Here is a 20,414-nt window from a genome sequence, read left to right on the forward strand (position 1 = left end):
CCATCACATGAATGTCGTCTGAATTGGCCTACACTTCTCACTTTCTTCAAATTTTTTTCTTTCCCTCAAAAATTGTCTCTACTGGAGAATGCAACAACTTGGCCTCAGAGACTGGCTCATTCACTTTTCTTTCTTGCTCTTATTGTCTCAAAATATCATGCTTTGTTCTCAAAGAGACTGAGGGAAATCCCAGAAGACTTCCCAGATTGGCTTTTGCAAAATTTTGGCAAGTGCACATGGACTCAAGCTGTGTGGAAACTGCTTGAGAAAAGGCCAGAAAGTATGGCAGAAGGTGTTTGTAGCGAATATCTTCCATTTGTTCCTCCAAATCTATTCTTTACTTTTCTCCACCCTGGAGCTGTCCTGGGAGCTGGCCCATATGGACTGCATCAACAGACTTCCTTGCCCTAAAATTGGGAAACAGACGTCCTTGCCCTAAAATTCTAATTGGGTTCAGCCAATGGAAGGCACAATTGAAGAGAGTTTTGAAATTCCTGTTGCTCTTTGGCCCACAGGTCACAACGGATTGGCTACATCCCTCTACTGAAGGCCACAGCTCCTGCCACGTAGCGTGCTCTCTTTCTGGGTTCAGGTAACAGTTTTGTCCCTTCAGCCCTAGGAGTGATAAGAGGTATTGCACTATCTGTTATTACTTTTCCTAAACTCTGCCCACAGCTTTGTAAATAGCTCCTGTGTTAGGCTTTTCTCAAATTATCCATTTTAAGTGTGCCATCTGTTTCCTGCCAGGTCCCTCACTGATACAGTGTGTTTGATTAATGGGTCTTATTTCAGACTAGTTAGAGCATGAAGTGTGTGTGATGAAACAGTAAAACATCATGTAGGAACAGTAGGCTGAAAGCAGGTGGTGGAGGGACTTGTCTTCCAAGCCAGGAAGTCCAGCAGGCTATGGGAATCTCAGAAGGTTTTAGACCAGGAGTGACATGCTTTAAGAAAACTCATTTGGTAGCTGCATGCAGAACGCTTTAGAAATTGGAGGTGAGGAGACAAGTTAGGAGACAATTACTATTACAGAAAGATAACATTTTGTAACTCTCAGATTGGCAAAGATCCAAAAATTTGATAGCACAGTATGTCAATAAGGATGTGAAGAAATAGCACTCTCAGTCATTGCTAGTGAGTGTGTAAGTTGATAAACCTCCTCAGAAGGCAATTTGATAATATCTATCAACATAATAAATGTTCATAACCTATTGATCCAGCAATTCCACTTCTAGGTACTTAGCCTACCCCTAAGAACCCACTGCACATACGCTAAATAATTTATGTATAAGGATATTCATTGTATCATTTTTCTACTGGCTAAAGATTGGAAACAACCTAAATGTTCATCAGTTAGAGACTGGTTAAATAAGTACGGCACATTCCATATAACAGAACACTAGGCAGCAGTTAAAGAGAATGAGATGACTACATACTTATATGGGAAGATCTCTCATATAATGTTAAGGACAAAGGCAAGGTGCCCAAGCGTATACATAGTGTGCTTCTACTGGGGTGGGAGGATAGAAGGATATATTGCACATAACTTTGTAAATGCATAGACCAGAAGAATACAAAGGGTAAAGGGTGGTTGCTCTCCAAAGAAAACTGAATCGCTGGGATCAAAGGAAGGAGGGAGATTTTATTTTAATCTTTTTGTACCTGTACATGAATTATCTGTTTTGAAAATCCATTGTGCCATCATCTCAGAATCAAACAACTACCTTGTTATCAGTTCTAAAAATTAGTTTATGTATAGCTTTCTTGGTGAAATAAACACAACTAAAAGGTATTCAACTAAAAAATATTTTTCAAAATATAATAAAGTACTTAAATGCCTGCACAGAATGCTGAGCTTGGTTACCAGGTGAGTAAATGGCCTTGAATTTTTTGCTTGGTCTTATCAGTTCTTAAAGTTCAGAGTGTACAGTATCTGAAAATTTGGAAAGCAGGCTTTTGAATAGCAACTACTTCCTTCTGTGACTGCTGCTGATCTGAGTTCAGCCAGGGAATTCAAACCCTGGATTGGTGGTTAAAATAGAAGCCTTACTTAAGGTCCCTTCTAACCAGGAGAGGTTATATTGATAATAATAGGGCACCACCCTATCAGAGCTCTCAGGGTTTCTCTCTCATGATTGTTCTTTCATTCATCTGATCTTCAACTAGGCCGTAACCTCCATCAAGGAAGAGCACACGCTTACCTTGTTTACCATTGTGCTCTTAGCACCCAACATGGAAAAGCTGCATAGTGGATGCTCAAATATTTGTTCAGTTGAATTGAACATGGCTTTTGTGTCATATTGTCCCTGCCCTTCTTGAAACTTAAAGCTGGTAAATAATTGACCATCTAATTGTAATGGCCAACTCATTTTCTTTATAAGAGAAGAAAATTGTCAAATAGTGCGATTAAGTCTTTGAGTTGGTGGTGAAACTTTTGAATTAAATATAATTTGGCTGTCCAATTTCTGTGGTACTACAGTAATTGCCACAATGTTTATAAAACGTATTACCATGTAACATTACCCATAGAAAGTTGAATCTTTACATCTTGCTGGTTTTGTTTATTTCTGCCTGATTAACACAAGTAAAACTAAATTTTTTTTGTTAAATAATGACTCTTGCATTGCAATCAGAAGTTCAGCATTAAAACTTATAATTGACCATTTCTTCTATTCTTATGCGGTTGAGACTGGAGTAACAATTTTTTTTTAAATTTTGCATTATCTTGTACATACTGGGTTTTTTATTTTTTAATTTTTTGGCTGCATTGGGTCTTCATTGCTGTGCACGGGTTTTCTCTAGTTGCGGTGAGCGGGGCCTACTCTTTGTTGTGGTGCGCAGGCTTCTCATTGCGGTGGCTTCTCTTGTTGCGGAGCACAGGCTTTAGGTGTGCGGGCTTCAGTAATTGTGGCATGCGGGCTCAGTAGTTGTGGCTTGCGGGCTCTAGAGTGCAGGCCCAGTAGTTGTAGCGCATGGGCTTAGTTGCTCCGCGGCATGTGGGATCTTCCCAGACCAGGGCTCGAACCCGTGTCCCCTGCATTGGCAGGCAGATTCTTAACCACTGCGCCATCAGGGAAGCCCTGGAGTGACACTTTTATAATTATACAATACTCATATAATACTGTACTAAGTTATATTTAACACACCTGATCATAAATGAAGGTTAATAAACTGATTGCTTGACTAATATGCAGTTTTATTGCTTTTCCAGAGTTGATCTTAATGAAAATGTATGGTCATTACACTTATTGGTGAATATGCCCTCATTGCAATGACCATTGTCATTAGATTTGCTTGATAAAAACTTACTAAAGTGACTTTAAGTCAATGCTTTTAATTCAGGGGTGTGACTTTAATATAGATTTGTTTTGTCTTGTTGTTGTCTTTGTAAAAAAAAAAAAAAAATCCATCCCAGTTTAAGCGTCTGGAAACATATAGGGTCTATCTTCCTGAAACGGCAGAAAGACTTGAGAGGACAGGATGAATAGGCAAGACTTTCCAGGAAAGGAACTGACATGATATGAGCATCATTCATCACTTGGGGCATCACTTATTTTAGTTACAAGTTGGCCAGCTCGAGGACCAGACGCAGACTGCAGAAAAAGTTTTGCTTGTCTTATGCAATGTTGGGTTTTTTTGTTTTGTTTTTGTTTGTTTTTTAAAAAAATATTTATTTATTTATTTATTTTTGGCTGCATTGGGTCTTCGTTGCTGCGAATGGGCTTTCTCTAGTTGCTGTGAGCTGGGGCTTCTCTTCGTTGTGGTGCACGAGCTTCTCATTGAGATGGCTTCTCTTGTTGTGGAGCACAGGATCTAGGCACGCGGGCTTCAGCAGTTGTGGCCCGCGGGCTCTAGAGCACAGTCTCAGTAGTGGCGCACGGGCTTACTTGCTCCGCGGCATGTGGGATCTTCCCAGACCAGGGCTCGAACCCGTGTCGCCTGCATTGGCAGGCGGATTCTTTTTTTTTTTTTTTTTTAAGGATTTTCTTATTTATTTATTTATTTATTTTTGGCTGTGTTGGGTCTTCGGTTCGTGCGAGGGCTTTCTCCAGTTGCGGCAAGCGGGGGCCACTCTTCATCGCGGTGCGGGGACCGCTCTTCATCGCGGTGCGCGGGCCTTTCTCTATCGCGGCCCCTCCCGTCACGGGGCACAGGCTCCAGACGCGCAGGCTCAGCAATTGTGGCCCACGGGCCCAGCCGCTCCGCGGCACGCGGGATCCCCCCAGACCAGGGCTCGAACCCGTGTCCCCTGCACCAGCAGGCAGACTCCCAACCACTGCGCCACCAGGGAAGCCCCGGCAGGCGGATTCTTAATCACTGCGCCACCAGGGAAGTCCCCGCCAATGTTTTTTAAATGCCTGAATCTGTCTGCCAAGTTATCTGGTCCCCCACTCCCTAGCGACTTACTCTCAGCAGCCTTACTCATGGACTTCACCTGCCTGGCCCTGGTAGCATTAGGTGCCTGGAGAAGAGTGACATCCTTAAAATAAACATGGAACTTGGGAGGGAAAGAAGCGAAAATGGAGATTTTAAGAATATATGGAGGGACTTCCCTGGTGGCACAGTGGTTAAGAATCCGCCTGCCAATGCAGGGGACACGGGTTTGATTCCTGGTCCGCGAAGATCCCACACGCCGCGGAGCAACTAAGCCCGTGTGCCACAACTACTGAGCCCATGCGCCTAGAGCCCGTGCTCCACAAGAGAAGCCACCGCAACGAGAAGTCCGCACACCGCAATGAAGAGTAGCCCCCACTCGCCGCAACTAGAGAAAGCCTGCGCACAGCAACAAAGACCCAACGCAGCCAAAAATAAATAAATTAAGTAATTCATTTTAAAAAAGGATATTTGGAATTTGAGGGAGGGAATTCCCTGGCAGTCCAGTGGTTAGGACGCGGTGCTTTCACTGCTGTTTGCCCAGGTTCCATCCCTGCTTAGGAAACTAAGATCCTGCAAGCCGCGCGACGTGGCCAAAAAAAAAAAAAAAAAGAATATATGGAATTTGAAAGGCAGGTGAGCCCAGTAAGGGTGGAGGCTAGGGATACAGACACAAGACTATGCATATAGGTTGACAGTTGAGGCTCTGAGAGAATGAATACAAAGAAGCTAACGGCAAAACTTTGGGCATCACTCATATTTAAGGGCTATAAATCATCAGAATCCCAATGAAGGGAAGGAAGCTGACGTAAGAGAAACAGGTTAGAGCAATGTTACGGCCAAGGAAAGAGAGAACTTCAAGGATGAGTAAACTGTACCTAAAACAAACAAACAAACAAAAAAGGTAAACAGTACCAAGAGTAAAAAAGCTAAGGAGGGGGAGGGGAGGGAGCCGGTAGATTTGGTGATTAGGCCACTAATACCATCAAAGAGCAGTTTCAGCAGAGAAGAGTTAAAATTACAAAGACTGAAAGAGGGAATAGATGTAGGTGTATGTGGACACAGCTATTCTTCTAAGATGTCTGACACACAGGGAAGGAGCTGGAACATCATTCAGTGACATGTAGGGTGGAGGATCTCAGGATCCGGTGTCTTAAAAGAAAAAAGGCCAGTGGAAAGGGAGGCCATAGGAGGTTGGAGGGGATGGGCACAAGCGGAAGAGGAATCTCTGGGCAAGAAGAGATATGCCTCTAGTAAGGAAGAAGACCAGCAAAGATGGAAATGTTTTCAAATATTGAGGGACGTCAGTCAGGGGCAGCTAGTTGGATGGCCTACAACTGGTCGGGTGGTCAGCAGAGTTACAGGTGTAAAATTGTGAGCTTTAGTAGAAAAAAGGTTGGGAATTCCCTGGCGGTCCCGTGGTTAGGACTCCGCGCTTCCAATTCCGGGGTCCCGGGTTCGATCCCTGGTCGGGAACAAGAATCCTGCAAGCCAGGTGGCGCAACCAAAAAAAAACAAGCATGGTTTATTCTTAAGTGCACTTGTGTTAAACTATCAGTCTCTAGGGGCACAGCTTTAGGATACCAGTCAGTTTCTAATGTAAAGATATGGTTGAGAATTTCATTGTAAGTTATTTCTTTTTATCATCAGGATTAACTCTCCCAAGCAAACGATTTTCCCTCTTGTTTGTGGATGCTGCAAATTGTGAAACTGATTAGGATCCCTTTTCAAGTTAGCTAATAGTTGAGGGGAAAAAAATCTGGATTCACCTCCAGCTAAGGAATAGGGCTTGGCAGCCTACATTTTTTTTTTCTTTTTTTAACATCTTTATTGGAGTATAATTGCTTTACAATGGTGTGTTAGTTTCTGCTTTATAACAAAGTGAATCAGTTATACATATACATATGTTCCCATATCTCTTCCCTCATTTTTTTTATTGGCTTCATTTCTGCCTCCAATCCGTCATTCTACCCTTGTTCCTCCTTGTCATTTGTTTTTATTATCTTGTTACATTTCACATATCCTAGAAGCCACTTGAAATCCTTTTTCAGAACAAAAGAGAACATATAATATTAAATACATAAATACTTGAGATATTTAAGCACCTTAATACTTGTGGTAACTATTAAATAAAAAGCACATCTGCAGTTACAAGGCCACTAGACCCAAAAAAGCTTTTTGAAAATCTTACAACTTTCCATTTAAGAATAATGAGTGGTAGTATATAGAGCAGAAAGCCAAATTTGTAACAGTAGCGAATTACAGCAAAATGAGTGGAAAAATTAAGACTCAGCCAGATGTTTGCCTCAATTCTTTTTGTATGAGGATACGTAGCGCCATTATGCCTGAGAATTTAACAAAAGCAATTTGCCCTCTTTACTTATGGAAGCTTTCTTTCGAACTCAATTAACACTATTCAAAAATCAGTATCTAGTAGAGGTTAAGAACGTGGGCTCTGGAGCCAGACTACATGATTTCAAATCCCAGTCCACCACTTGGGCTGTGTGCCTTTTGGGCAACTTATCTGTTTCCTCACTTGAAAAATGGAGTTAACAGAAGCTACCCTCATAATATTTTGAGGACTTAACAAGTTTACATGAGTAAGGTGCTTACAATGGTGTCGATAACATTTTAAGTGCACAAAAAACTGGTAGCTATAACTATTTTGGCTTTACAGGTGATTAAGACTCATGAGGCTCTTGGGGTCCGTGCCAAAAGTTTGGATCCAAATAAGTCGATGACTAGCTGGATGCCAAAAACCCAAGCTAACATGTAACTGAAGACCAGAGAGGAGTCTTTCCATTGCCCCACTGAAAAATACGTATGGAAGTCAAACCTGCAATTCAAAAAAGCTCTTGGTTAATGGCAGTTTGAATACGTTTGATACCTTACTTCAACATTAACTAGCTCCTACTAGCCCTACTGAATTCGTTTATTAAACAAATATTTATTGAAGGCTTACTTTATTCTGCAATGTTTTAAGCACCACAAGTCATTAAAAACCGACACACAACCACACTCTCTTCCCCTTATGGCTTCAAATTATCACCGTCAAACAAAAGCTCCGAAACATCACCAAAATAGCAAAAGTTCTCTGAAGTGCTAGACCTGCCACAAATTTAATGGAAATCGAAAGTAGGAGCCTATCACAATCTAAAGTCTTAAATTAATGAAAACAGCGTGACAAGAAGTAAATTTTGGGGTCCCATTAGCTGGAGTCAGTCCCACAAAGGAGTGTATTTGGTAGGAGTGAAGAAAAGAGTGACAACTGCTTAGTCTCACTGGATCCTTCGCTCTTCTTCAGGAAGAATACTCCAGTTTGGGGAGGCCACATCACGGGCCAGCCAGTTGAAATCGTCAACGTCGCTCCAGTTATTTTTGCTCCTGTCTAAACCAGAGCCCTCGAAGTCCTTGTCGATCCCCGGGTAGCTCCAGGTGTACGGGGCGAACTGTATCCCGGTGCAGTCCTCCACGATTGCCCTGCTGGTCACCTGCAGGAAGATGCGGGTGTCTTTCGTGGTGTGTACGCGGAGCTGCTGGCAGGCCACGGCCAGCACGCAGTCACTGCAGTTCTCCAGGAACACGGAGGTGGACACCGGGCCGCAGAGCAGCGTGCAGCCTCGAGCCTTGGTCAGCCGCATGGTGTTGGGATTGCCATACAGTTTGATTGTGCAGTTAGTCAGTTGGGTCAAAAGGACGTCCCGCTGGTGCAGCTCCTCGTCTCTCTTCTCCAAGACTTGGGACTGCAGGTTGGAGAAGCCGCAGATCCAGCTGGAGCCGAAGCCTTCCTCCTCCTTCAAGGGCGGCGGGGAGGCCAGGATGCCTTCCGCTGCCGGGGCGCCGGGAGCCGAATCTACTTTGGTGGCTGAAGCAGCATCCTTCCTGCGGGTCTTGAAAGCGAAACGCTTCTTAGGCTGCAGCTCCTGGCGCCGCTTGGCCAGGGCCTCCTGCAGCCGCGCCAGCACCTCTTGCCCCTGCCGCAAGTCGTAGGCGGCCAGAAACAAAACCGAGTCGTTTAGAAGTTTCTGCAGCCTCTGCAGCCGAGCGGCCGCCTCCTCCAGCTGCTCGACGGACTCCCCGCCTTCCAGAAGCTCTTCCACGGCCGATCGCTCCCGAGAGAAGGCGGCGGCGAAAAAGTCGCTCTTCTCCTCCTCCACCTCCTGGTTCTGCCGCTTTTGCTTCCGCCTTTCCACCTCCAGTTGCCGCTCATTTTCTCGCCTCTGAAGCCGCTCAGGCACCAGGCTCCGGTCCCTCTGGGATCCCAAGTCCCCGTTCGCCACAGCAGCGGCAGAGCCACTAGCAGTCTCCATCTTGACTTCAAGCTTCCTTTCTCCTGCCTTCCTTCCTCCGGGCGCGCCCTCCGCGAGGCCTCCCACCAACGCGCCCTGTGATTGGCCGGACATGCTGACGTCAGGCCCCGGCCTTATTTTCTTCGCCCATTGGTTCCTCAGCATCGGAGGGGGCGGGGATATGGGGCGGGGCCGACTGACTGAGGGGGTGGGAAGACAAAGGTCCTTGTGGATGGGTAGGGTGGAAGGCAGGCGGGGGAAGCTTTTTTTCCTCTTAAAGGGGCAGGACTTATATCCGGGATTGTGGGGTGAGTTGCAGCAGCGGCAGCTGCACATGTGGGTTTGTTTATAAGAACAAGGTTAGAAACTCGCAGGCCTCCCCCTCCCCCCCAGCTCCTTCCTACTACCCCCTTACAGGCCGGAGATCCGCTACTGGTGGGGGGAATGTGTGCCTGTGGTGGGTGGGTGGGACAGGTAGTGGCGAGAAAGATGGAGGGGGGGGAATATTACACCGCCCGGCCCGCGCCGGAGGAAGCGGCAGCTGGAACAGCTGGCTACGGAGCCTTTTGCATGCCTCTGTTTTTCTCCTTCTCCCTTCCACCACCCCTTCCCCCCACCCATTCCTGCCGCCCCTAAACCCTCATCCTACCCCCCCGCCCCGCCCCCCCCCCCCGCCGCTGCAGTTCCGCGTGGCCTGGGGCTCCAGGATTCCTGCAGGCACTTACGGGGGCGGGAGACGGCGAGGGGCACCGGAATGGGAGAGACTGGGTTCCTCACTGCAGCCAGGTTCAGGGGGCCCTGGGGAAGTCTAAAAACGGCTTATTTTTTTTGCCAATTACTGCAGTCGGAGGGGTGGGGGCGGGGGGAGGTGAGATTCCACACCTCCTTCCTCTTCCTCCCACACCCTCCCCCCCACCCCGACCTTGGCCGTCACTCCCTCCGCAGCTGGGCGCTGCTGGTCTCGCCGGGGTGAGACCCGAGCCCCGGACTCGGCGGCTGTCTGAGGGGCCGTCGGTTGTTAGGAAAGTGATGGGGGAAATGTTACATTATTTCTAGAAGTGGTGGGAGGGATTTGTCACCGGAAGTGAATGAACCTAGCCTAAAGTCGGGACCAGGCAGAGATGTGAGTGGGCACCCCGGACGGCGCAGTCGCTGGCAAAACCCAGGACAGCTGGCCAGGCCAGAACCAGGGCGCGGCCGGCAGCAGGCGCAGGGTGACCTCGCGTGCTCGGTGCAGCCCGGCAGAGCGCCGGGGGCTCTGACCCGGCCCTCCCTTCCAGTCTTCGGTTTCACCTTTATCTCCACCCCCTGTTCCCAGACTCCGTCGGGGTATTTAACTGCCCGAGAAACTCACTTGAAATTTCAATGATATACCTGCATTTTGATGCAGAGAAGGACGGGAGGAAACAAAAGAATTAAGACTCATTTCCAGTTTTTCACGCCCCACACTCTTCCTTTCCTTCCCATTGAAAGCCAAAACCACAACTAAACATAAATTCCCGTGTTCCTCCGCTGAAAGTCAGCACAAGTCACACTGGCAAATTCCACGGGGGGTGGTGGTGGTGAGGGTTATTGTGTGTTTGTGTGGGTAGACGTGCACCTGATGGAAACGGGGTTGCTAAAAAAAAAATCCTATGCTTGCGCTTGTAGTATATATTCTAAGTTTTCGTTCTCTTTGTTTCATGGGCGAGATAGATGCTTTTGTTTTTTTGTGAGGTATGGTTCCAAGGCTGGTGAATGAAATATAACTGGTTATCTTGTCTTTGGGTAGTCCGGGGGAATGCAGTAGCTGCTTTATTTTATGAAGGGTTGATTTACCCAAGGAAGGTTTAGAGAAGATTTATTTTTGCTAGGGAAAAAAATCTGACCTGCCTCCCTTAAATTTTTCAGCAGTTCAATGTGTCCTACTCAAATTAAGAAAGTCTGTAGCCAAACAAAGTTTATTGGCCTTGAGAGTTGCAGCTGGAGTTAGGCAACATTTTTGAATTAGCTGTAGTGAACCTATGGGTAGGGGGTAGTGTTGTCTGTATCAGATGTGGAATGGAAGATCGTTAAACCCTTTCAAGAACTTCATTTCTGCCCAATGAAGAGGTTTTGGCATAGAGTCCAGTAGACTTTGGAAGTTTCCGAATATTTTAAGTTGGCTAGTTCAAACTTTTATGGAAAGGGAGAAGTAAAGGACAAGAATGGACAGGCTACCCTGTAGACCCAGTGTGTGGGAGGCACCTTCAAAGACTGATGTGAGACCCCATTGGGAATGGACAGGGGTCAGGAGTATGTTCATCATGAAGCATTGGTTTGACAGTTCTTGACAGACCCCAGCACAACTGCAGGCCAAGGTAGGTGGTCAAGACATGGGTTTAAAGCTGCATTTCAAAAGCAGTAGGAAGGCATTGCCAGACTGTATTTGCCTGTTCTGATGGAAGGAAAGAGGGTGATGCATTACAGTGGAAATGTGGCAAAAGGCAAGCAGCCTGTGAGTGCTGAATCCCACTTTCAAAGATACTTTACAGAGCTCGTGAATCAAAGTACTGCTCTATTGTAGACATCTTGGAAAGTGAAAGAATTCTAAGGTGTTCCAGACTTTAAAAATTATTTAACAAAAATTTAGATACTTTAATGGTTCAGTTTGTTAGTTAGATTTCTTTTTTAACTTTTCGAAAATTGAAAAGTGGAGAGCAGAGTGTTATGTGTACCAACTTCAACAATTCCCAACTGGCAGTCTTGTTCCTTCTACAACCCTAGCCCTTCCCCACCCCACCTCACTCTGATTATTTTACAGCAAATCCCAAACCTTATATTATTTCATATTTTACAAACCATAAGTATGTCAATATGTATCTCAAAAAGATCAAGACTATCTTTTAAAAACATAGCTGCAATACCATTACCACACTCCAAAAAAGTGGTGATTATTTCCTCATTATCATCAGAGTTTCAGGCTATATTCACATTTCTCTGATTATCCTATAATTTCCTTTTTTAAAAGTTACTATATTTGGGCCTTCCCTGGTGGCGCAGTGGTTACGAATCCGCCTGCCAACGCAGGGGACACGGGTTCGAGCCCTGGTCCAGGAGGATCCCACATGCCGCGGAGCAACTAGGCCCGTGCGCCACAACTACTGAGACTGCGCTCTAGAGCCCGCGAGCCACAACTACTGAGTCCGCGTGCCACAACTATTGAAGCCCGCGCACCCTAGAGCCCGTGCTCCACAATAAGAGAAGCCACCACAATGAGAGGCCTGCGCACTGCAACAAAGAGTAGCCCCCGCTCACCGCAACTAGAGGAAGCCAGTGCGCAGCAATGAAGACCCAACACAGCCAAAAAAAAAAAAAAAAAAAGTTACTGTATTTGAATAAGGAGCCAAACAGGTTCTATACAACATGCCTAGTTAATATGTCTCTTTAATCACTTTTAAATCCTTCCCCCATCTCCCAAGTGTTTTGTTGGAAAAAAAACAAACGGTCATTTGTTTAATAGAGTTTCCCACAGTCTGGATTTCGCTGGTTGCATCTCCATACTTTGTTTCTAATTTTAAATACTTGTCATATTTATTTGGTCTTTTAAAGTCCTTAAGTGAATATTTGTATAGTGATATGCCACAGGAAATCAGTAACCAAGTAGTAAAAGTGTGTAACACAATAAGATAGTCTTTGGGTGTGGTTAGACAGCGAAGAATGAGGCCTTTTGTGTTCTCTGGAGTTTATCAGGGACCCTGTGCAGGTGGGACATGCCAGCCACACCTGGGCAAATGAAAAGATCCAGGCCCTGTTTTCTAGTAGCTCGATGCCAGAAGGAGGTGTCACCTATTCATCTTTCAGCAAATATTGAACATGTAGTGGTTTAAAAGGATTCATTAAGAGTTCTGCGTGTCAAGTATGAAATATTAAGCAAAATTTCCTACCTGAGTTGCTGACTTTTCTGACCCAAAGACAGTGAAAGGTGTCAGCCGTGAAGGCATGTGCTGTTCTGCAAAAGGCCCCAGATTGGTCTGGGAAGCAGGACAGGAGCTGCCCCTTATTTCCACCTCTGCCCCTGGCTTTCTCCTCCCCCTCAACACCCTTCACTTTCTGGGATGTTTTTCATCATTTTACACGTAATGCCTGGCACAGGGGCTGGTGCCGATTATTTATCTAACGTCAGTTTATTAAGCACTGTGCCCAGCACTGAGCCGGGGAGGCTCTTGGGCTGCCGAGGGGCATGAAGATAGGCAGAGTCCCCTTCCTCCTTGAGGAGGCCTAATCTGGGCAGATAATTACAAAAACATGTAAAATAGTAACAGTGACAATTGACAACTGTTAGGAAGGACAGAGGAACAGTGAGTGCCCCTAGTGGGAGGTTTGACCTTGTTGGGAGGTCAGTGAAGCCTTCCGGAGGGAGGAGGAGGGGTTGAGCCCAGGCTGGAAGAAGGAGCAGGAATGAACAAGGAGTCATGAACACTGGAAAGTGTCTTCTAGACGTGTGGGCTCAGGGGTCACTGATGACTTTGCGGAGAGCTGTGTCCCAGGAGTGCTGTGGGCAGGAGGCACACCGAAGGGGTGAGACGAAGGGGTGGGAGCATGGTATGGAGTTGATGCTGAACCCAGATAACTCTTTGGAGAAGTTTGACTGTGAGGGGGGAAGAGGGAATAAATGGGGGGTATGAGGAGGCCAGTGAGGTGTTTTTGTTTTTTACAGAGAAAGAAGACATAAGGTCCGTAATATAAGGGTCCTGGAGGGGATGGGACCCAAAACACAGGTGTGAGGATTAGCCGTAGATGGAGAGAAAGACAGCTTTCTCTATGGCAGTGTTGTTTTAACTTTTTATTGTGAAAGTTTTCAAACGTACACAAACTTTTTGACCTCAACTCATAGTAACAGATGCATCATAATTGAAACAGAAGCTTTAAGAAACAGTAAATACTCTTAGGATGTACAATAGATGCTGTTTTCTATTCTTTTTATTGTATTTTTAAATGTTGGTCAAGACCCCCTAAATTCAATGGCAGTTTTAAAATGGTGTATCAGCAGGAGAGGGTGCAGCTGTAGGTAAATTTGCATGTTTGGTAGTTGACAGATGAGTCTGATGGTGTCTGTGTGCTCTGTAGACAGTGGGGGGTGGGAAAGGGGTGGGGGTGTCTGCAAAGGTAGGGGGAAGGTTTGGAAGCTCTGTGGGAAGAGGGAGAGCGTGTTGCCCAGAGAAATGGGGCTCAAGGTGTGTATGTTCAGCAAATACTTGGAGAGTGAAAAACCTTCCAGGTGGCAGTCTAGACTGACTCAGGGGAAGGAGCTGGGTTTGGGTCAGGCCAGAGGAGAGAAGCTGGTGTGGAGAGCCTGACCCTCAGAAGGCAGGAATCCCCATAGAGCAGCTTCTGTCGAAGAGTCTAGAGGCTTGACTTCTGTTGCCCCTCATGCATTCCCTACAAAATCTTCAGAAATTTACATCACTCTTCCAAGACCTGCACTGCCTGTCAGCAGATGACCTTACCTACTCTTCTCTGAGAAAAAAAGGCCATCAGATGTGAACCTCACCTTGCCTCCATCTCACTAATGACTTCTCCGTGAAGATCCACCCCTTTGCCTCTTGTCCTTCTTCAAAGCCAAGCCCTCCACCTGAGCTGTTTCCCTCCCATTTCCTAGGACCTCGAGCCACTTCCATCCTCTCTTTCTTCGTGATCTTTAATGCCTCTTCTTTGGCATCGCCTCTGAGCAAGCAAGTTCCCTCAACTTAAAACAATTTTCCTTTTGTCCTTTCATCTACCCAAGCGAATGCTCTTTTCTCCTTCTCTTGTCAATAGACTTTTAATTTTATTTATTTTTTGAAAAAAATGTTGGGGGGAGGTAATTAGGTTTATTTTTTATAGCTTTGTTGAGCTATAAGTGACATATACCACTGTGTGAGTTTAGGGTACCCATTGTGATGATTTGACATATGTATATATTGTGAAATGATCACCATATAGTTAACACATGCATAATTTCATATAGTTACCTTTGTGTGTGTGTGTGTGTGTGTCTGTGTCTGTGTCTATGTGTGTGTGGTAAGAACTTTTAAGATTTTCTCTCTCAGCGACTTTCAGATATACATTACAGTATTGTTACTAATAGTCACCATGATGTATGTTATATCCCCAGAACTTACTCATCATATAACTGGAAGTTTGTACCCTTTGACTGCCTTCACTCATTTCCATCCAACTCCTCACCTCCCACCCCACCCCTGGCAGCCACCAATCTACTCTCTGTTTCTATGGGTTCAGCAGCACGGCTGACGAGATCTTAGTTCCCTGACCAGGGATCGAACCGTGCCCCCTGCAGTGGAAGCGCGGAGTCCTGACCACTGGACCGCCAGGGAAGCCCCCAGATTCAATAGACTTTTAAAAATAGTCATCTACATTTGCTATGTTCAGATTCTCAATTTCATTCCTTCCTTAGCCATCTGACTGCTGCCTCTGCTACTTTATTTGAAAATCCCCATTCCCTCCTAACGTTCAAGTCCATTGTTCTTTGTAGCTCTAAGCACTGGATGACCCCTTCTTCTCAAAGTATGGCTCCCTGGTCCTGTCAGTTCTCTGTCCATCCCTGATCACTGTTCCTTGTCTTCTTCATAAGTTTCTCTCCATCCACCCCTTAAGCATCCACAGGGCCAGATTTCTATCCTGGTACCCCTTTTCTCGTTCCTCGAACCTCCTCTGTTGAGCTCACCTTCCCCTCCCAGGGCACCAGGTCCTGTCCTTATGCTGACTGATTCTCGAATCCCTATCTCCTCCTTCCACTTCTCTCCTGAGCCCAAACTTGAACTTCCAACACCTTTTTTGATATTTCCGTGTCTCCATATTTTTACTGTACAAAATATCTCATATTTTAAGATGGCTTAAAATGAAGTCCTTATTGTCCCGATGATGTCCTTTTTCTTCTACATAAGTTTCAGTTTATTACTGTGTAGCAAACCAACCCCAAACTTACTGGCTTGAAACAGCAATAATTCATTATTTCTCACAATTCTGTGGGCTGAGCTGGGGCTGGAGTCTCCAAGACAGCCTCCCTCACATGTCTGGGGCCTTGGTGCTGCTGTCGGCCTATGTACCTCATCTCCTCCACACAGCCTCTCTCCCACTTGGTCTCCTAGCATTCAGTAATTGGGCTCCAGCTTTGCATGGTGGCTGGCTCCCAAAGGGGCAAAAGTAGGTGCCACCAGGCCTCTTAAGGCCTGGGCCAGAATTGGTACAATGTCACTTCATTTGGTCAAAGCAAATCATAAAGCTGCCCAGATTCAAGATGGGGAGAAAGAGACTCCACCTCTTGATGGGTGGAGCACAGGCATTCAGAGGGATGGAGGGAATTGTTGGCAGACAATAACTCTTTGCAGATAATCTAGCATGCTGTATATAAATAGTTTTGCTAACTCTTATATGGCATTTACTATGTGCCAGGCAATGGCTGAGCATTTATACATATTACCCCATTGAGCCTTCACAACATCCCTGTGGTGTAGGTACTACTTGTTATCCGCACTGAACAGATGAAGAACTGAGGAGGTGAAGGTGACTTCTTCAGGACCGAAAGCTAGTAAGCAGTGGAGCCAAAATTTTAATTGAGGCAGTTGAGTTCCTGAGTCCAGGCTTTTAACACCACCTATCTGGTCTTGATACCACATCTGATCACACTCCTGACACCACATCCGTACTCTTACAAGCAGGAAATCAGTCATCCACAGAGCCTCATTCCTCCTCACTGGGCCACCCAGTCTGCAAATACCATTAATTCTCTCTCTCTCTCTCTCTCTCTCTCTCTCTCTCTCTCTCTCTCTCTCTCAGCTGGCTCCCTCTCTTCAGGCCTCAGCCCCCTCCTCATCTCCTCCTTGGGCTGTTGCTCTAGACCCCCATCTGGTCCCCGACCCCTGTGCTTCCCTGAACTCCCCCAGTCCTCCATGCCTCAGCCACTTATTGCCCTAAAATTCAAGCTGATCGTGTCACTTTACCTAAAACTTCTGCTGGCTCCCTATTGTCTAATACTGTTCAGAGTCTTTGGTGTGGATGCCAGGCCGTGTCCCCAGTGTGCCTCTCCAGCCTCATCTCCTACCATTGCCATTACCCCAGCTGCACCATACTGTGCTGTTACACCCATACTTGTGCTCCTTCACTTCCGTTTATTCATGCTGTGCTTATTAAATCAGAACTGACTCTATGCTAGGCGCTTTGCTAGGGGATGGAGGTGCTATACTGATGAACACACAGACAGGGCTCCCTTGGAGCTTACAGGCTACGTGAGGGATGCAGATGATTACAAGGTGGTGTGATATATACTATAATGGGAGAAATCTTGGGTGCTGAGCTCACACAGAGTCACCTAACCCAGAACAGGGGAATCAAGGGAGGGAGTGTCTTTTAGGAAATCGAAGCTGGATCTTAAAGAATTAGTGAAATCTAACCAGGTGAAGGGAGAAAGCAGAGTCATTCTAGCACTGTTCTAGGTGCTGGAAATACTGCAGTGAACAAAACAGACAGAAAGTTCCGGACCTCAAGCCTGGAGAGCTCCAGTGCCCTTGGCAGCAGAGATGGGGCATGTGCAGCAAACCTGTCAGATGTGTTGGACTAGGGCAAGCTTCTCAGCCCTGGCTGCGTGTTAATATCACACAGAGAGCTTTACAACACCCTGATGTCCAGGGCCTTCCCCTGAGTAATTCAGTCATGATGTCTGGGAGTGGGATATGACGTTGGTATTTTTTAAAGCCCCCCAGGTGGTTCTGCTGGGCAACCAGGGTCATAAGCCACCGTGTTAGAGGAACTGAAGATCAGAGATGAGGTTAAGGAGGTGAGCAGAGGCCAGATGACCACGGGTCTTGTAAATCCTGTTAGGAAGTTTTGTCTTAAACTTGAAGGCACTGGGATCTAGTGAAGTTTAAGCAGGATAATGACAGGATCAGGTGATTCCTACCACCCACCTTTTTTTTTTTTTTTTTTTTTTTTTTTTTCCCTTTAACAAAGGCTCAGTCTAGATTGTCTGTGCTGAATGGATTCACTTGGAGCAAAAGTAAACTGATGTCCCTTTGGAGGCTGTTGCAGGAGCCAATGAGAAATGGTGGTACTGGGCTATGGTGAGGGGAGTGAGGATAGAGAAGGAAGAGGAAATGTCTGAGAGAGACTTAGAAGGAGACTAGACAGGACTCAGGGATTCACTGGAAGTAAGGGCTACAGGAGGGCAAAGAGTTGTGGAAGGTTCCAGCTTGGAGAGCTGGGTCTGTAGTGGGCTTGGTGCCAGGACGAGCGGGTTTGGAGAGAGAACTGGTGGGTCCATGTGGGACCTGCTGCTTGCTCCCTTGTTCTGCTGCCTGCAATCTTGTGCTTTTTCTTCTCTGCATGACAGGGCACTTGTCTCCTGTAAGACCTCTTTTACACATCTCTTCTTCCAGGAAGCCTATCTGGATTCTCCCCTCCATTGGCTCTGGGTGAGTGTTTGTCAGTATCCTGACTGTATTTACAGATATCTATTCTGTAGCTTGGACTCCTCCAAGGAGGAATGTGTTTTATGCTATGCCTAGCACAACACCTGATACACATTAATAAATGCTTGTTAAATAGATGAATAATGGATGGAGAGTTGGGCCAGAAGCAAGACTTCTCCTAGGAGTGTGAATAGAAGTGGGTCTGGGGGCTTGCTGTTCTCTTTCCTAGGGTAAAGGATGGAAGGAGTCCAGGGACAGAGAAGAGGATATTTGCTGAGCTGATCAGGAAAGAGGCCTAGTTAAAGAGGTGTCAAGCCACTGACTCTAAGATAGAGCGATATGTAGTCAGCTATCTGAATTGTCTTCTTTAAATTGAGGTATAGTTATGTATAATATTATATAAATTTCAGGTGTACAACATAGCGATTCACAATTTTTAAAGATTATACTCCATTTATAGTTATTATAAAATGTTGGCTATATTCCTTGTGCTGTATAATATATCCTTGTAGCTTATTTATTTTATACATAGTATCAATAGTTTGTACCTCTTACTCCCCTACCCCTATCTTGCCCCTCCCCCCTTCCCTCTCCCCACTGGTAACCACTAGTTTGTTCTCTATATCTGTGAGTCTGTTTTGTTTTGTTATATTCACTAGTTTGTTTTATTTTTTAGATTCCACATTTAGGTGATATCATACAGTATTTGTCTTTCTCTGTCTGACTATTTCACTAAGCATAATACCCTCCAAGTCCATTCATGTTGTTGCAAAAGGCAAAATTTTATTCTTTTTTATGGCTGAGTAGTATTCCATTGTACATGTGCACACACACACGTGTGTGTGTATCACATCTTCTTCATTCATCTGTTGATGGACACTTAGGTTGCTTCCACATCTTAGTTATTATAAATAATGCTTCTATGAACATCATTTGGGTGCATGTATCTTTTCAAATTAATATTTTCTTTTTTTCAGATATATCCCCAGGAGTGGAATTGCCAGGTCATATAGTAGTTGTATTTTTAGTTTTTTGAGGCACCTCCATACTGTTTTCCATGGTGACTGCACCAATTTACATTCCCACCAAAAGTGTGAATTGTCTTTTGAACATAGTTTCAAATTTCTCTCAGGTCAAAAGGCACATAAATCTCTTAAAGCTTTTCTGCATCTGTTCTTTCTCTGATGTCTCTTCCTTCCAGTGAGGTGTGATGGTGGCAATAAGTAGACAGATCTGAGTTTAAATTCTGATTACTAGCTGTGTGACATTGAGCATGATATTTAACCTCTCTGAGCTCAGTTTCCTCCAACTAAAATGTGGAGATAAAGAAAAAGATATATTTCTCATGGGATAGTTGTGATGTTAAAGTAACGTGTGGGAAAGTACCAAGTTTTGGGCCAGACCTGTAGTAGATCCTCAACGAGTGTTCCTTTCTGCCTTCCAGTCACCAGGACCTTTGTCCCTTTGCATTTCCCAGAGCTCAGGGTCAAGGATGGAGCCAGAATTTGCTGTGTATATTATGACTTTCTCAGAAAGGACCCTGTAATGATTCTCCTAGGAACAGGTCTCTGGCCTTTCTGCAATTCTGGGGGATATTTGGCCAGAATTTACATGTAAGTAGTACTGCAAAAGAAAACCAAAGAATCCTTTAAAGTCAGAGCTGGGCAAGCCCTGAGGGATCCTTAAATTCCAGGACAAAAACTGGCTTATATAGTAAAAGGGAAAAATAAGGCTATGTAATGATTTTTTTTTTTTTTTTAGTGACAAGTCATTCAGTTTAAAGAATTGTGTTGTGAGATCATATTCTTTCTTTTTCTTTTTTCTCCTCCCCCCCTTTTTTTTCAGTTTCTTTTATGAAATCCTTTTTATCTGTGATAGCTTCAGTTTTGAGAACCATTGATCTAATCTTACCTCCCTTTACAGATAAGGGAGTGTAAAACACTTGCATGCTATGTAACATTAATGGAATGTGAAGTATTTTCACAAACTCTAAGCTGTTACTTGACTGTAGGCTCCATGAGGGCTGTGGTGTGTCTTCTATTTTTCATACCCCATAATCCCTGCACACAGGCAGATCATGCCTGGCATGGAAGGCTCACAGTAATTATCTTTTGGAGGAATAAGTGAAATACTCAACCCAGGCACTCTAGAATCCTAGTTTGTGATGATATTTATTCTTATTGATGGAGCCAGTAAACTCCTTGTGGGATCCTCTGTCCTCTGTTGCCCAGCAGGGTAGGTGTTCAGTGAATGAGACCCCAGGTCACACAGAGTTCAGGCATGTCCAGGAAAAGATAATCCAAGAACCTGAAAGATAGCAGGAGCC

General features: G+C 45.3%; 2 protein-coding genes across 5 annotated transcripts in view; one reads left to right on the top strand and one right to left on the bottom strand.

Moving 5' to 3' along the window:
• Positions 1–6,174: 6,174 nt before the first annotated feature.
• TBCC (tubulin folding cofactor C) lies at positions 6,175–9,249 on the bottom strand. Its single transcript, XM_007197855.3, has one exon. It carries the CDS (start codon positions 8,997–8,999, stop codon positions 7,653–7,655), a length of 1,347 nt encoding a protein of 448 aa, XP_007197917.2. The 5' UTR covers positions 9,000–9,249; the 3' UTR covers positions 6,175–7,652.
• BICRAL (BICRA like chromatin remodeling complex associated protein) overlaps positions 8,900–20,414 on the top strand; it is a 106,855-nt gene continuing 95,340 nt past the window's right edge. Inside the window, exons 1-2 of one of the 4 annotated variants that reach the window (XM_057554415.1) lie at positions 8,952–8,971; positions 18,010–18,091. The gene's annotated coding sequence lies outside the window, so the exon portion shown is untranslated. Of the gene's footprint in view, positions 8,972–9,004; positions 9,023–18,009; positions 18,092–20,414 lie in introns of those variants that run through there. The other 3 variants (XM_057554417.1, XM_057554418.1, XM_057554416.1) reach the window with 3 other exon arrangements.

This window comes from Balaenoptera acutorostrata, chromosome 10 (assembly GCF_949987535.1).
Source record: "Balaenoptera acutorostrata chromosome 10, mBalAcu1.1, whole genome shotgun sequence".
Classification (NCBI taxonomy): domain Eukaryota; kingdom Metazoa; phylum Chordata; class Mammalia; order Artiodactyla; family Balaenopteridae; genus Balaenoptera; species Balaenoptera acutorostrata.